The following is an 18,124-nucleotide window of genomic DNA, read 5'->3' as shown; positions in this document are numbered from 1 at the left end:
GAGCAGCAAGCCACAAACTCAAGTAAATATGAGCCCAGCACCCCTGGGTTTACGCAGCCTGCCACAGGCTTTGCAGATTTCTTGAAAGAATAGGCGAGAGTAATTTTGCAGGAGCCAAGAACTTTTTTGTGGTTAAACCTAAAGAACAAGATCCAGAGCCAGTGGTAAAAAGTAGCGTAAAGCCACAAGCTGGCTTCAGTACTAATGCTGAAAATAAGTGATTAACCCTTCCAAGTCAAAGTTCCATAAATAAATACACTTATACTGCAAAACTGGCATGCAATGCAAGGCAAATACACATGGACGGGAATAAAAGGACTGACAGGGACCCAGCTGTCAAATGCCATCCAAACTCAGTCTTTGAGATCAAATGGCCAAACCCCATTCCATCAGCTTATGTTATGGATTTATATTAGGATGCACGTTGCTGTTTGAAAACACCATTCACAAGTTGCTTTAAAGTTAGTATTTATGTAAACACAGGACACCAAAAGACAATGTTTGTTAACCTAATACTAAATCTTTTCTTAACTAAGGTACTGAGAAGTGCATTTTGGAAGACTTGGAGAGACAGAGCTTTCAGAGAGAGTGAAGTGCTTAAAATTAAATAGGACTACATATATTAAAATGATCACTTCAAATAAAGGAATTCATTACCTGTTCATCTAGTTGACACATCATGCTGAGGTATTTTGAATGAAAAGAGATAAACAGAACTATTTTTTTTACTAAAGGTGATAACTTCAGGGCTTGCCTGTCACAGCACTGCTCTGATTTGAATTTCCACTTTCAATCAGCCTTACAAGCAAACTGTTGGCACCATTTTAATCTCTCTCCTTTATTCTTAACATGTCATGATACCCCACTTATTGCTTCTGTATTTTGTATGTGGAAAGAAAGCTGTGAAAATAAACTTAGAAACAAGACACAAATATTTAAAAAGTAACAGCATTTTATAAGACAGATTTTATTACTGTAAAAATTTAGGCCTGTTGCATTCCTTCAAGATAACTGCTTTCATTCCAGACCAAAAGTCTTTATAATTCTATCAAATAACCTAATGAAAACCAACCAGCTCTCCCAACAACTCATTATGAGATTTTGAACTATTGTAGAAGAGACTTAGCACCTTAAAAAAAAAAAACGCTAGCCAGGTATGTTTTTTACCAGGAAGCCCTAATTCATTACAAACAAGTAATTCGTATTTTAATTGTATTAAATATCAAAACTATTAGCTATCAACGTAGTATATACAAGATGAGATCTTAACTTTAAGCTGTTGGCAAGAACTGTAGACTTAAAACCATTGGGAAGATTATTATTCCTTCAGTAATATGCAGATGACATTTTTATCTCAAAAAGAAACAGTGGAAAGAACATTTTTGTTTTGAAAATACCTTATAGAACTGCCTTTGCCTTGTGCCCTTGATTATAAAGCCCCCTACTCACCAGAAATTCCATGTGGGTGTTCTGAGTGAGCATTAAATATTAATTACTTTCCTCCCCCAGTGGAAGGGTCTTTGCTTCTGCATTCTTTGGGCTAAAAAGCTACAATTCTCTGCTTCCTCACCACAGAACATCATGGCAGATTATCTTCTTCAGAGAATGCAGAAATGCCCAAATATGGACCTTGAGACCAAAGCTGATGAAAAGTTTTCAGTGATTTTTTTTTTTAGGATAAAAGCTAACGTCCTCTAAAACAACCATTCGCACGAAAAGTGTGCATTTTGAACAACTTGAAAGCATCCTTGAAAACCAAACTTTTTCCATCCAAAGTAAGCTTAGAATTCAGTCAACAATTACTTTTCCTGTTTTAGGTGAAAAAAAGCTATTTTCTGAAGGAAATTCCATGTTCCAACCTTCTCTGTACCATATCAGATGCCCATTCACCAAATCACCAATGTTAACTATATGGCAGTGCATGTTAAGGCAATGTGGACCATAAAGCCTTAACTGCAGTTGGACTGAGCTCTTAAACCTGTTCTACAATTGCAGGCGCTGTTCATATCTGCATAAGTCATTGTTTGTCAGTACCTTTTATTTTATTTTTATTTTAAGTGGCCAAGGAAGTTTAGTCAGCATTAGTAAGTGTAACTGGGAAGCACACAGCGGGGAAGGTTAGAGGAATTGTTTCAGAATCCTGAATTCACAGATGGTATAATGAGAGAAATGTTGCACATGAAGATTTTTTCCATAACGCATGGCACAGAAACTATGCCAGTTGTTTTCAGAGCACTGCACAGCTGGCCAGATGCTAATTTCAGTTACCAATTAAATCATTTCACTCTGTGTCAGGAGCCATCTGTTACTGCTCAGGGTTCTGCTCTTGCTAGAGTTTCATACAGACCTTATGCCTAAAGAGTTTACTAAATGTACTGTGTCCTAGCTTGGGACTCTCTGCCTTCTTTTTCTTGGCTCCTTTAGCTTGGGATTCTGCCGCTGTCTTCGGAGCAGGTTGCCCACCATGGCCTTTTTCCGCTTTCGATCCCTTTTGTACAACAGCATTTGAAGTTCAGTACTTACTGCAAAGTTCTTATTTGGTTCATGAAAAACATTCAAACACTCCTACATGTTGTATAAAAACAAACATTTCCCTTTTGCCCTGGACAACAAATTGTTTTCTTCCAATTACTCAGTTCTCCTTAGACTTTCTTTCACATGAGTAGTGAAATAAATATAAAAGCTAGGGCAATCCAGTTGACTCAAAATTAAACCACAATTCGCCCCCCAAATTCTTCATTAAATTGAGACCCAAAGCCCACAAAGACTGAGACTTCTGTACTTTACATTCAGGAGTAACCAATTGAATTCGGGATTTATAAGTTTAAAACAGGCAGATACATACATTTTTTGAAAATACCTTCATTCTTTTTATTAAAGGGACTTTAAAATGTTTTGCATAATGCATTATTTAGGAAAAGGGCACTATGAATATTCATGATATATGCTACATAAAATATTTCAATTCTGCATTAATATTCATGAAATAAGTTAGAAATAAAAGTATATGAAAAATAGTAATGATAGACTGGTACTGGAAGTGTTGAATCAGAAAGTGCTGCTTCCTTTTCATTCCATTCTAAATGTCTGCAGAAGGCACGTGTTTTGGGAATCACCACCCACTGACAGAGACTGAATCTCTAAAACTCTAGGCACCACATTGAAAAATCCACTACAAAGTGCTATAAATTTAAGAAAAACATTGAAATTGATGTCTCGATAGAGAAAGCAGTATCAGGCTATTTTTTAAAAAGACTACCTGCAGCTCCATGCAGAATAAAATTACCCTGCATGGTGGGCAGGGTAGAGGTGAGCCTACTCAAATACGTGACTTCTCTATAAGTCTCGGAAAACTTGTGTAACATTTGCTAAAATGTTCCATTTAACTTTTCACAGCATTGGAAGAAAAATACATTTCTAAATTCAAGAACCACTTCAAAATTTCACTGTTCAAGTTTCCTCCCCCCCAAACTTCAACACAACCCTCTGGATTTATCAGTACAGGAAAAAAAGCTTAATTTTTCATGTTATGAACAATAAGGTGTTTTTTTTTTTTTCTCCTTCCTTCCCCACCATTTTCACCTTTTCAATAATAAAAAAGGAGGGGAACACAAAGCCACAAGTATCCAAGGTTGCTTAACTGAGCTTCAACACAAACAAGTTAACACAAAAGTCTGTTCTATGGTAACTGCGCTGTACATATGCCCATAACATGTGACTAAGCACAAATAATACGGGGTAGCATTCTCCACTCTTCAGTGTTTCACAGTGTCAGGTTTTAAAGCAGTAATATGCCTTTGCGATTACCTAGTACAAAGGAGGACGTAGTATTTCTTTTACTTACTGCTTGCTAGTATACTGGACTTCATTCTGATCTCCTTTAGGCAATTTCTTTCCTGATTTAGTTAAGAATCAGGCCAATATATAGTGAAGAAATACAAATTTTAAAAATTATATTTCAGTGACAAATGACTCAAGTTCCACCCTCTGGGTACTTAGCCTGCCCCTTTGCATTGTTTTCTTTTACACTTGAACAAGGCAAAAATAAAAGCTTCCAACCAGTAAAAAGCTTTAAAATGAGTTGACAAAAATTTCCAGGAACTATGGAAGCACGAAGAGACCCAAACTCCAAAGAAACAATCAGCCTACAGTATTTACCATGTGAAGTATCAAGCACTGTGGTTGACCACAACTAAAAGGGTAGGAGGAAAGGTCCAGAGTACAGAATGTAACACACCGAGCACGTGAAGTTGAGATCTTGGTTTCAAGATTGTTTCATTCAGTGCAGTTACACGCTTCCGACAAAGCGCTTTGTACTATGAAGAGGCTGTGGTCAGTTGGATCAAAATTGGCCATTTTCCCCTGCAGTACTCTGTACCATTCTCAGTATTCCCAAACCTAGTGATGCGGGAACAAGTCAGGATCTGCTGCAGAAGGGTCAAATAGATGGTCTGGGGCGGATCCGATCTGAATGCCATGTTGGTTAGTATAAACTTGCACAGGATCAATCAATCCAAGGAACTATGACTCAACTCATATTAAACCTCCTGTGTTTACACGGATGAAATGACAATCCTTAAGGGTGTGCCCAGGCAGCTGAAAGCATACAGGTCTTTAGCCAGCTGATTAAAGCCAGAGGCATCGCTGATGACAGCATGTTGCTACAAAAATAACCGAGTTCAGCTTCACTGATGCCGCACACCTCTGCATTTCAGCAGGAGGGAGTATGCCGCCGGGCTTTGCAAAGCTGAAGTGGGCTGTGGCTGTTTCTCAGATTTATGAGAAAGCTTGTCTGTCCTCTTAGCCATGAGCGCGCACTGCTGAGAGACACTGGGAACGTACCACCCCTTGCGTGATAAAACCCAACTCCTCCTTGCAAAGGGGGTGCATGAGCAGACAAAATGAAAGTGTGACCAAGACTCAAAGGCACAGCAGCCCCGCTGCCAGCCAAACCCTGCAAAAGCCCCACGGTGCTCAGGAGAGGCTCAGACTGCACGAAGGGGAAAGCCTCACTTAAGAACACATCTTTACCATTAAGACAGGAGTTATTTCTCAGGAGAAAAAAGTGACCATTATTTCATTATACATATCAGCTGAAAAATCTGCAGCTTTTCTATGAGAGTTGATAAATTAACCTTTTTAACATATTTCTCCTTCAATGTAGTGAAAATGTCATTCTTTGTATCAGGAAGATAGTGAAGATAAAGGAATTCTTCATAAAACCAACTTCCATTTAACCTCTATATAATGAGTTTGCATATCCTGCTAGTCATCTGGATTTGTTTACCCTCACAGGTGTGATAGCAAACCAAACCCCAACAGCATATTTGTTTCCAAATTACAGTCCGCCCGCACCAACAGTCACCTGTTGTAGAAGCACACGGGTGCGCTTGATAAGTCAGGTATGCAAACGGGACTGAACAACCGGATTTTTCCGAAATTGTTGAAAGGGCTACAAGTCTCACTGAAACAGTGCAATTTGATAACTACCTTTTCTGGATATCTTGGAAGACCTTAGCCTGACTTCACTGTTTTAGTACCAGGCTATATAAAAAATTGAACGGGACAAAAAGGATAAAAAATAGGACAGAAAACAAAAATGTTGATGCCTGTAGTGATTTTGGCTACCCAGTAGTTGCATGGAAAGACCATTTCCTTTTTTAGGGTTTTATTCTTTATGTGTTAATTAAATTTTATCACAGGCATTGCAAGAAAAACTTTAGTTATTATGGTCATAACAATGTGTAAGGACATTTAATCTGCAAGTTCCCAGTTATGCAGTCAGTGATATGCCTGTAAGCTGCTAAAACACTAGAAGAAAGAAGGGAGCTTAATACAAATTGTCTCACTTCTGCTTCTGTTGAAACTAAGTTTTGGCACTAACAGAACAGGAAAAAAGGGGAAAGGAGAAGTCTTTAAACTCCTACATTTTTCCATTTTAGAAGATTAAGTTTTCAACTTAATTTTTATAGTTTGTTTTTCCACTTTTTTTACAAGTTTGTTAAATACATTGGATCAATCTGATATTTTCAACATCTCTAATAGCAAATGAAAGCTACAATAATGAAGCTTCTCTGAATTCACATATAAAAGGACCATCACTGCTCATGGGTGCTAAAAACAAGTTTCCTCTTGCCAGTGGAGTCCAAGAACAAATGGTTTGTAAAGAGGAAAGCAAGAGGCCACATGTGCCTGTTACGTGGAGGAGTGTTTCCCAGACTGGATCTGTACCTGTCCAGCCAATACAGATTTCAGTTCCCAGTGGGAACATCACACACAGCCTGGTGCATTGTATTAGAACAGCTTGAGTGTTTTAATTCACCCCACTTAAAAAACCTGATCCTCATCTCTGTATGGAAAGGGAAGAACCCTGAGCAGTCAGGGAAGAACAGCTCTCCCTGCAAGTCCCAGTCCTGCTCAGAGCAGCTCCATCACCTTCCTGAGGTTTCAGCTGCTGCATAGGAACAGCCCAGAAGCCCTGACTGTAGCACAGTCCATACAGGGGTGCTTCAGCCAGAAGAGTCCCAGAGAGGATGTGTTGGGATCTCCTTCTGCTTTTTATCGATTTCAGTGGGAAGCTGATCCTTGCCAGTCCTCCTGCACTGCAAGGAGGGACCCAGCAGTAGCTGTGGATGCACTGCAGGGCAGGAGCGTGGGAGCAGGCTCCTGTGCACCCCCCGTGCCCACCCAAGCCACAGAGCTGCCACGGGCAGAGGGACCTCGTGTGTCCTCCCCACCAGGACATGGCAGCTCCAGCAGGTGTGAAGAGAGATAAAGGAGACATGCATATACACAACTGGAAATGAAAAACCAGAAGCTTTGCACAACTCTACGAGCAAATAGTTTTCTGCGGACTAAGGAGGATTTCACTGCAGGGACCTGTAGTTTTAGATCAAGGACAAGTCAGAGTAACAACTGAAAGCATTACCAGGTCGTCATCAACCTTGCAGAAAATGCTACAGTTCAGATCTTGATTGTAACATATGATATGAAGAATTGCACTGTTTATGCTCATCTTCCTTTCAAATTTATTCAGGGGACTTTTTTTTTAAATTATTTCAAATGGTAACATCAATTGGGGAAAAAGCAGCACAATGAAGAGGAAATACCTGTGTCAAAAACATCTAGTGACCAGTGACAGAATGAGGAATCTGCCTACCTTATCTTCAGAATCACTTTTGGCTTCAGCTTTGCTTGGGGAGACCTTAAATGTATTTGAGAAAAGACAAACAGTCACATCCAACTCAGTCTTTCAAAAGATCAGAAAGATCATGTTTGAAACTAGCATTTTTTTCCTAGCACAAAGGTGAAAGAAGTACAAATATTGCTTTCCTCCATGTGGGAAAAATTATAATACAAATGTTTCTCAAGAACAACTTAAAGTCAATGGCCAAAGTGAATAATAGCTGGACCAATGATATATTATTCAAGCTTATACGTCCAATTAATCCATAAAAATGAACTTTTAGAGATATTACAAAATAAAGTTTCTTTAGAGATATTACAAAATAAAGTTTCATCACACAGAAAATCCTTAAGACAGCTACATACCTCCAGGTGTACAAGTGTCTATGCAGAAGAGGAAGTTTCCAGAGTAGGTCGTTGTCATTTGATCATAACTGCACTGTACCTACACATCTCTCTATCACTCTTCAAGTCATTCTCTAAAGGCATCTCTTTGGCTTCATTACTTCTCAGTGCCCGTGACAGCTAACATGTTACATTTAGCTCAACATGTCCACATGGGATTTTTATAAGCAATTTAAAGCCTAGCCTAGAGATGAAAAGGAAAGGCAAAAGCTTACCAGTGTTTTAAGGAAACTCATGACGGAGTTGTCTACTGCAGCGGCTGGTTGGGGGTTGTCTTGTTTTACCTCTGCCTTTGCAGGTTGCTCAGCAGTGGGACCGTTGACACCTGCCGAGTCCTGCCGTAGGTCTTTTTGGTTGCAGTCATCTATCTCCTAAAAAAAAGGGGGCAGAGTTTCCTCAGTCCTAGCTTGCTTAGTTTCCAGTGGAATGCAAAAGTAACATTTGTGACTTGCATTATGTTGCTCTGAGAGTCACAACCCTAATTCCAACCATACTTCTCCAGCCTACGCATTCAGAACAATTAAGCATTTATACATCTCTTTTCCCTCTTCTCTAATATATTCAGCATTTGCCGTTGGTTGGAGGAACATTGTTCTCAGCTACCAAGTGTAACAAACAGAAGTAAAGTTGCACACGGCATCCCAAACAACACTGCTTTTCTCTTTTCAAGGCTGAACTTGTGAATAGGAACAAACGCTGAGATTTTGGCCTTTGACAGTTCAGTGTCTGATTGTACCATACAAAGATTGCTTCCGATACTCTCTATTCTGCAATTCCAGAAATAATTTTTATTGAGCAAACACAAACTTGGTGCAGATTAAAAGAAGGAAAAAAGCAACAACTCAAAGTAATTCTTCTGAGCCAGATAGAGCTGCCTCCTCTCTTCCTGGAATTACAGTTCCCAGAGCCCAAAAATACTTTTCCAGTGCTCAAGCACTCACAAGTATGTAATATTAAGTTACTTGTTTCTCTTTAGACACCTGAACAAGGGTCTGTTTTTTTGTTGTTGTTGTTGTTTTTTTTTTGGGGTTTTTTTTTTTTTTTGTTTGTTTTTTTTTTTTAAAAAAAACTCTTCTTGGACCAGATTTGGAGAGCTTGGCATCCTTTTATACTGAATTTGCCTGCCATTCTGGCCACTTTTGCCTTGAGCTTGCACAGGTAAAGCCAACACAAATGTTGTGCAGGGGAGAGGAGCTTGAGACAAGTCCCCATGTCCCATTCAGCTTTTCTATTTTAATATTTAAGAGTACTACATCTGGCTAGTAATGTCAGAGTGTTACCAATAATCCTCCTCCCTTTTGTCTATTTAAGTGCAGGGCTGGATCTGTCAATTATTATTAAATTGTGCCTGGCACAATGGCGACCTCAACTTTTATAGGGGATTTGAGACATTATTGAATGGACAATCATAGTTGTGCCATAATTCTTCAGCAGAAGTTACCACCCCCAACCACTTAGACAGCAGTACACGTGTGGTCACTTAGGAAACAGTGACTAGAGAAGCAGTTAGTAGGATACTAGATGCCCAGGTTACTCCAGAGGAAAAATCAGGACAAGAAATAAAAGTGAGGAGCCTGTCCAGGTGTCTCCAGTAAACAGCATCTTTGAATAACTGCTCTCAAAGACTGTCTGGAGGTTTAAGTGACACCAAGGGGTTTTTTCCTAACCTGCCAATTAGACATAGCTGTTCAGTGCCATTTTTCCTAGGTAAAGTTAAAGTTGTACTCTTGAGAGCCTTTCCCTGTACTGGGTGATTAGAAAAACCACAATATTTGTATAAGATTTGCAGAGGACAAACATTCCTATAGGTGACTAAAAGGAGGAGTAAACTAAACATGCATAAATGTTTTAAAACGTCAGAGCGCTAATTTGGCATCAGGAAATATGAGCATGGTGTGGCCAGTCTCCATGCAGCATTTAAGGAGTTAAAATACACAAGGTTTTACTTGCAAGAACAGACTTCTGTCTTATTCTCCACCCACCGTTTTCCAAGTTTACCCAGGAAGAAACACAGCACAGTAGTTCAGAGTGCTTCAACAGGCTATTTAGAAGTTTCTTACAAGGGTCTAACACAGCACTTTGTCCAGCTGCCAGTTACGGGCCAGAGTGGCTCCAAGAACAATATGTCCCATGCAGAACATGCATGGCCATGCCAGCTTTGGCAGCCCTGCTTCCAGGGTTGCCATCTAAAGAGCTCTGGTCATAAGAAAAATGCTGGCTCTATTTCAGATATTAAAGGGGCAACAAAGGCATGAGGCAAGAGACCAAAGAAGCAGGAGGCCGAAGATATGTTGCTAAACAAAACTAGCTTCATAACTGAAGTACCTGATGCTATCAAACTCTTTACTACTTGATGCTATCAAACAAAAATAAGCATACTATTTTTTGCACACACAAGCTCCGGTGTTGGGCCGCAGTTGGTTTAGGAGGAAGGGATCTTTTTGCTTGGCACTGTAGCCAGCAGCTGTTAGCAGCAGCAGATACCACCTGGGACAACTGCAGAGGGGACAGGTACCACCACTGGCAGCACTAGCTGTTCCAGGGTGTCTCCCTGCTAAAGCCACACTTTGCCCTGCAGAAGCAAAATTATTGCAGACTGTTTAGAGCTTGAGGCACAACACCATCCAAAAATCCCTGAACTCCAACTTGCAGAGCACAAATGGACCCTGGAATGACGCACTACTGCACGAGAAACCCTACTCCAGGATTCCCAAGCCAAGGCTGCCATTAGCTACCAAGATACAACTCAAATCTGGACTTTGATAGATGCTGTGATCCATCTTGCGCTTTCGTGGGAATACTGCTGTAGGAAGGAGCACAGACTCAGGCCATCAGCATATAAATCAGGGAGAGATAATGTGGAGTCCTACGATATTACATTTTCAGAGCCATAGTCAAATAACCACAAAAACCTCTGTAGCAGCTCACTGCGTAATATGCTGCACAAAGCCCCGGAGGCAAATAATGAAAGAAAACTCCAGAAATAACAGAAGAAAGTCAGTATCAGTAGTTAACAGATACTATGTAAATGTTCAATTCATTTATTTGAGGAGCCAAATTTGGGGGTGATAAACACCTTAAATACTTATACTGTAGTTTCAGTTCAGTCAGTAGAAAAACATATCAAAAGACTGTACTCCTGCCAGCACTTTTGTTTGTATGAATCATGGCTCAGTGAAACATTTCAGGCATATAATTTATCTTTTCGTTGGCTTACATAGTAAATGCTTCATGAATTCATGAATTCTGTCCTTGTTTTAATTATGCTGTGTTCTGAATGTAGTTTTGTAGACCACAAAAATAAAGAGTGGTTCACCAAACACAGAATGTTTGTGCAGCTCTTAAGCTACAACTGTAGAGCCTCTCTCTTACTTACCAGCAATGCTGTTTGTTTTGTGCTGGCACTCAATTCAGGGAAACTTTGCTTTGCTTTTACAGATACTACAAGTCATAATCCACAAAAAAAAGAAAAAAGAAACTGTTGGAAGCAATATCTGGATTCTTAATATGATTATTTGGTAATAGTTTGTAGTTACTACAGTAACAGCAATTAAATTAGACTTGGTTATTCTCCCACCCTACGTGAGAGCTAGCAACTTTAGAGGGAACAGAAGGCAACTGTGCTGCAAGGCAGAGCCACAGCCTTTGTTTTAGAAATGGAGTTAAAGTAAGTTTGGCAACATATCAGAAGTGTTTAGTTGATATATTTTTTTCCCGGAAAAGGTCCTTAACTCCTCTCTGCCCCCAGCATATACTCCTTTTCCTATTTGAAGAACAAAAGACCAAAATGATAGTGCAGAAATTCAAGGATAAGGTTAAAATTTCACTCTCCCCTGTGATACAGTTCTGCCACTCATTTGCACTGAGCAACTTGAACCCCAATTTTGTGAGTCCTCAAAGATTTTCAGTGGTACAGCTTTAAGCACACGTGTAAAAGATGTACAGGCACTTTTGTTAAACAAGAGACCTGTCCTCAAGCCAGCCCCCAGGCACCAAAAAGCTGTTGTGGGGGCCAGGATCCTGCAAACACTTACACGCATACCAAACATAACCTACAGCTGATGAGTGCCTGGGATTTCCAGATTATTCCCATTAGTGATGTTCAGGATGTGGATAGGTACAAGCTGAGGACTGGAACAGAATTCAAAATTAATAGAAAGCTAGGCATTATTGATATAAAAAACCTTGAGCTGAATGAACAGTGCTTCTAGTATCTGTTTGAACTGGCAGAATAAGATTTAGATTATCTTGTCCTGTCCCCAGATGGTTTCTCATTAGAAACACTCGCTTACTTGAGCTTTCCCAACATGACTATTTGCTACCAGCAAATGTTTAGCTCTGACTTCTGGTTAAAGCTGCTTCAGACTGTTATTTCATTGCAGAGAGTTTCACACTGTACTACTTCAATAGCACGAACTGTGACCTTTCACACTCTGTAGTTTGCAATCACAGCAAAATAAGAAGTTATCAATTTTGCATTTGATTGTAAAAGTAACAATTCTTCCAAGGCACAGCCAAAACAACTTCTTTGTGTGTATTAGTCAAAAATATCTGCAGGAATTTACAGTGTTGAAAAGCTTCAGTCTTATAAGCTACAAACAGAAGTGCCAGTATGCACTGAATAGATTATTCATTCTGAATTATTCACCCTGTTCTGTTTATGTAGTGAATGACTTGATATTGTGCTAGGTTGAGACTATGGATTCTTTAAATGTGCATGTATAGCTGTCTGAAATACTAGCGATGGGTGCCACTTTTGAAGGGCAATGGTCAAAAGTGCAACTGTTTAGTCTTACAATTGAATCTTCAGAAAAATATGACAATTTGTAAGTTTGTACAAGCAATGTGATCTTCCAGTTTGAGGAGACATAAGATAGAGAAGACAAGGTAGAAGAATAGAAATAGAAGAGACTTTTGGGGATAACCTGCAATGTCATCAGTGCAAGCAGTGAGCATCTTGTGAACTATGTTCGACACTATTCAAAGCATTAGTGATCATACAGCAGTCTTATTTGTAAGCCTGAACTAGGCCAATAAAAGCCGTTACTATTAAAATGGCATTTACACATAGATTCTGATGAGGGGGCCATGCAGCTAGTTTCTCCCTCCTGTTCCTGACATTGGACAGGATTTTGGCTAGATCACCAATTAGTGTATACTGGCACCACTCCAGCAGAACTAAGAGGAGTTATGCCACTTATCCCCAATCAGGGGATGGACTTTTTCAGTAGTTAACTACCTGAAAATTAATCCTACAGTATATTTGCTGATATCAAACTTTGCAGGAAGTGTAAAATCTGGACTCATGTCTGTTTTCAGCTCCTTTCTTGATTAGTGTGCTCTCTCAGATAAATTACTTAATTCCTTATATCACATTCTCATCCTGTAAAATCCATTTTAAGGGACATTTCTTTGACTAAAAAAAAAATCACAATAGCTAAGACTGCAAAAATTGCTACTGCATAATATTCCTTATTCTGGTATGTAGGGTATGCAACAAGCAGCTATTGCTCAAGAGTGACTATTTTAAGAATGGCACAAAACATGCTAAAGAACTTCTTTAAAACCATCCAGTGTCAAACTCCAAGGTCCTAAAGCGTAAGAAACAATTTTACTTTCAGGTATTTTTCCTTTCATTTGTAGCTGGCTGCTGTTCATCATCCTGACAACTGGAGCACGAACACACCTATCTTGCCCAAACCTTTCAGAGAAATACAAATGAATTTAAACTCGAGGTCAGATGCCAGCGTTTAGTCACGAGGCAGAGCTATTACCACTCCGCCATGGGTTCTTCTCCCACGCCTCTGTTCAGCCCCCCCTGTGGGGGGTTACCTGCAATAATTTTAAGAGCAACACCGATTCATTCACACAGCCATCGTGACATCAAGTTGCCCTGCACTATTAATATTCCCAAGAGGTTTCATTAAGAGTGAAATGGATATTCCTACTCAAGCACTTGCCTTCCCCTGTGGGACACTGTTTGATGTGCTCTGTAATCCAGCAGCCTCTTTCGCTGTGATGCGCCCGTCAGGAAGGTCTGAAGTCTGCCTTTCCTCCCGGGTACCAATTTGCGTTTTAGTCCCTTCCTTTCCCTTCTCCAGTTTGAAGATCCTGTCAAAGAAGGTTACTTGTTTTGGCTTTGAGGTGGCTGCATCCTCTCCCTCAGGTGTCACCGATGCTGTGAGATCGATGTCACGAAGCGATGCTGCCGGCGGGGCCCAGGTCAGGTTTTTATGTGCGCCTTCCTCCTGCGCAGCTGCTGCGGGAACCTCCGCGCTGTCACTTGGTGCTTTGTTCACTCCAGGCGCCTCTGAGCTGACATCAAGTTTCGCCGATCCAACTGATGAATCTGTAGCTGGATCTTCAGTACGCCCTGGTACAGACCATGAAAACGCGAAGACAGAGCGGGATTTAGCAGATGGCAGCGTTTTCCTGGCAGCGCTCCCGAGACTCTGCCCGCCCGCGTCGGGAACGGGGCTCTGCTCCATTGTCTTCGGGGAAGAAATGGCCACATTATCCCGTGCAACACTTGCCTTTGCATCCACTACAAACAGAAGCATAAAACAGTAATTATCCAGCACAGCAAAGAAGTTACACTGGTTGTACAATTAATCATGGTGACCTCGCTCTTTAATAAACTAATTCTGAAACGTGGAGCCTTGGGGAGGACCACACAGAGTGCAGCTTGTTTAGAGACCCTGTTGTCTTCCTGTGCTAAATACAAGCTGCCGCTCATCTATCAGACCTGCCCGTCTGCTTTTCTTTCCTGTCATTCCTCACTGAAGTCAGTGCAAATTTTATGTTCTCCACAGCCCCCTCTCAGCTGCCAAAGTCAGATAACAGCCCAGGTTTTTGACTGCTTAGCCCAGTGGACATGCTGAGGATATTTTACTTTCCAATTAAAATTATAGAAGTGATATGCAAAAAAAAAAGAAATCAATACAATTTGAGACAAAGTTACATATTAATATATTACACTTTCCTCTGTCAAAGCTAAACAGGAAAAAAAGAATGGAAACCGCAAGGACTGATGTCTTTTCCTGGCTTGCCAAACTCCCCACAGGGCTTTGCAGTCATACCTTATTTCATTCGTTTTTCCAACACCATTCCTTGCCTTGCTGCCTACTCTCCATAGTGCAGTTTCTACTTGCACTTCTCTATTGTCTGTAGGTTAGTTTAAGCCTGATTTGAATACTTATAAATTACATCTGAGCCAGGCTTCTCATCCTTACATTTCCGACTCTTTTTACCCACAAACAACATGGCTTTTAATCATATTTCCCCCCCTCAAAATTCTCACAAATAATTCCCCCTTGTGTACACACATGGCCATCACACTTTAGATGTGAAAAAATCTTTCATCTTAAAAGTATATTTTATGATTGTATATTACAGTGGCACTTTTATCATACAGCTGAGATGAAAATCCCTAATACTATATATGCAGACAGGAGGAAAATGCTCCTGTTACAGAAGACAAAAGAAAAAAAAATAATCTTTCTTGTATCTGTTTTGTGGATGGGAGACTGAATCACAGAGTATGTGGTGTGAAACCCCAGTAAACAAGAGGAGGCTTGTCGAGAGGTAAACCTTACAGCTCCCCTTCAGCTTGAGCTTCGCTTCCCTACTTTGACTAGAATATATATCCGATTTCCCTGTCAATCATCTCCACAGATTTCAAGGATGAATTTAGATCTACTTAATTATAACTGTGCAAAACTGACAGTCTCAAACTGACTTGCTAAATTAGAATTTTAAAATTGTCAGTTTCAGTGTAAAATTGAAATTATTTCAAATTTTAATGGTAATAGTCTAGTCAATATTATGCCCTTCACATTTTACGTTAACAGAAATAAAACCCCAGATACCAATGAAAGCTGACAAAAATGCCTGTCTTCCACAGTACAGATCTTCAGTGTTCAGTTTTTATTTTTTTAAATTCCTTTTTAAGATGAGGAAAGCAGAACACTTAGATCACAGCTTTCAAAACTACCCCTTAGCTTTCCACAGCAAAATTACCCCACCTTTCCACCCCCCCCAAGGATTTTGCATAACACCACGCAGGCAGCAGCAGGCACTGTACCCCACGCGTCCCTCTCCGGCTGACACTGTCCTCCTGTGGCAGTGCCCGGGGGCCATGGCCCTGGGCAAATGCAGGAGGAGAACAGAGCCCCAGCATCCAGCCGTGACATCCCCTTCCCCACGGCCTTAACTCGGTGACCGAGAGTCCCCGCTGGACCCTTGTTTCACAGTTCAGGGTTGGTCCCGACTAACAGGAGGAGGGAACTTCCATAAACCCGAGCGATGAGGAGTGCCGGAGCGTGCCAGCATGCCACTGTGAATCTCAAGTGACTTTACCGAAACACTTGCCAGCAGTGGAGGCAACAGCTGACAAAGCAAGGGCTGTGGTGGCAGGATTCACAACTGCGGCCAGCATTTCACCAGCTGCCCAGGAGCTGGCACCTAGCTACTCTACTTCTAACATTTTTAATCTGACATTTGTTTTCTTGTTGTGTTTTGGGCATATGCAAGCATGCAGAGGGGGCAGAGCACCTCAGTACAACCTGTTCTGTCCAGGTAAATAGATTTTTATTTCTTTGTGTGCACTCTAATAGAGAAAATGTCTTCCCCTGTATTCTCTCTGTTACTATTCATGTAAGAAAATAACTCACACTGACAAGAATCCTTTGCCAGTAATATTCTGCAATATTTCACGAGCACCTATTTCAACATACCGACATGCAAAGAAAAGGTACAAATAGCTAGCTACTCAACCACCTATTCAGTCAGGGCCACTAAGTATCAGTTACAGTTTCCTAAGCCTCCTGCAGTACTATATGAAAAAACTGAAGCACTAACTTCTAATTATAGTTGGAAACTGGGGAAGGAAGCAAAAAGCAAACCCTTCCCCGGCTAAAGAAAGCAGAAACAATATCCATTGGAAAATAATTGTAATAGGTGCTGAACGTCTGCTTTATGTAACAGATAAAAAATGAAACACAGGAAAACTGTCTTTAGTATAAAAATAGGAGTATAAGCTCATCATTAAGAAAACCAACCAAACGAAAAGTAGCTCATGAACCTATCAAGCTCCTTTTATCTCTAATTATCATGGAAGGAATGAAAGACCTGGAAAATATCACCGGCATGAGCTCTGCAGCATGTCTCTTGTGTCAAAACAGTTCAAACTCTTTCAGGGAAAGTCTGCTCAGACACCAGGCAAAGCAGATCCCACCACCAGAGAGGAGACACTGCTGTGGTGGGCTGAACAGAAGAGTTTGACTCGTGCCATATTTGCAGCAAACTGTGAAGGAGAAAGGCTTTGAAATTGCAGTGTTTGGATGAAAAGTGCATGATATTGTTGTTTTTAAAGAGACGCAGAAGTGCCATTCTTTCAAAAGTTATTCCACAATCCAGAGGCAGAATTAGAAACAGAAGCAAAACCTCCCAAATTCTAGGCCAGGTCTGCAAGCAGATCAAAGCTGCTCACCCTGAATGAGATAAATAACTGCTCTGAAACTAAAATCAATATACAATTTACAGCACTGCTGTGAGATTGCATTTCATACTACTACTACATGGGCATTTTCCTTTCAAGTATTTAACAAAAAAGACAGTCACGCTACAGAAGATTCATCCTTCCTTTCCCTTCAGATCATCAGGGTGTGTTAAAAAGGCACTACTATAGCTGCACAAAGTCCCTCTTCTGTAAGAGCACACTTAAAATAAGGATATTTTTTCGGAAATTTGCTATATTAGACCAACATTTTTTGCCTTGACTTTTAAGAAAAACTGTACAGAGAAGAGTAATGGTCAGTGCTATGTTATGTCAATACCATTTCCCTGCTCAGAAGTAATTGCTGACAGACTTTCTCCCCCTTCCTCTCGTATCCTCCACTTCAGCGTTTTAAGCGCTTCCATAGGCTGAAGAACAGCACTATGTTTGCTGACACAGAATGGGACCAAGTCTGCAGAATTCACACTGAATTTTAAAAAGCAAGTGCTTAGGTTTTAATAGACAGACCCAACAAATAAAATATTATAATGGCCAAAGCCTTAAGGCAAGCACAGGCTTTACGTTGACCATGCCAGCTGCAAAGCTGACCACATAGGTATGGAATTACTCCCGTTCATTATGGGACCTAACATGCCCAGAACCCCATCGGCAGGCAGCATCGGTGCAGAGTGCCTGCAGCAAAGCACCTATTTCACCTGTGTTTGGGACCAAGACGCAGCACTCGACCAGAGGGAAGAGCAGAGGTGGGCAGGAATCCTGAGGATGCAGCTGACACGAAAGGAAGTTCAGAGCCACCAGTGCGACATAAATGAAAAGGCCGCCCAAGCTTCTGTCAGCTGATTTGCTTTTGCTAAGCAGTGGGAATAGCACCAGACTTCAGCCTGGTGCACATAACAGATGGCAGCCAAACTCCCTCAAGTGGGACCAAAAGCAATTCTGTCCAGCACTTCCAGATTGCCTTCCCCCCTCCTCCACTATACCCTGATTTTCTCTGAAGCTTAGTTTGCTCTTTTTATT

At 40.7% G+C, this 18,124-nt stretch overlaps 1 protein-coding gene across 1 annotated transcript in view; it reads right to left on the bottom strand.

Moving 5' to 3' along the window:
- The window catches only part of BCAS1 (brain enriched myelin associated protein 1), a gene marked incomplete at its 5' end in the record, with an annotated part of 54,740 nt that overhangs the window by 25,757 nt on the left and 10,859 nt on the right, over nucleotides 1-18,124 (bottom strand). Inside the window, 4 exon segments of the mRNA XM_082325596.1 lie at nucleotides 2,348-2,488; nucleotides 7,160-7,204; nucleotides 7,806-7,961; nucleotides 13,551-14,134. Coding sequence (XP_082181722.1) covers nucleotides 2,348-2,488; nucleotides 7,160-7,204; nucleotides 7,806-7,961; nucleotides 13,551-14,134 — 926 coding nt within the window.

The sequence above is a fragment of the Platalea leucorodia genome, assembly GCF_965183815.1.
Source record: "Platalea leucorodia genome assembly, chromosome: 13".
In the NCBI taxonomy this organism is placed as follows: domain Eukaryota; kingdom Metazoa; phylum Chordata; class Aves; order Pelecaniformes; family Threskiornithidae; genus Platalea; species Platalea leucorodia.
This window is presented reverse-complemented; position numbering and strand designations above follow the sequence as displayed.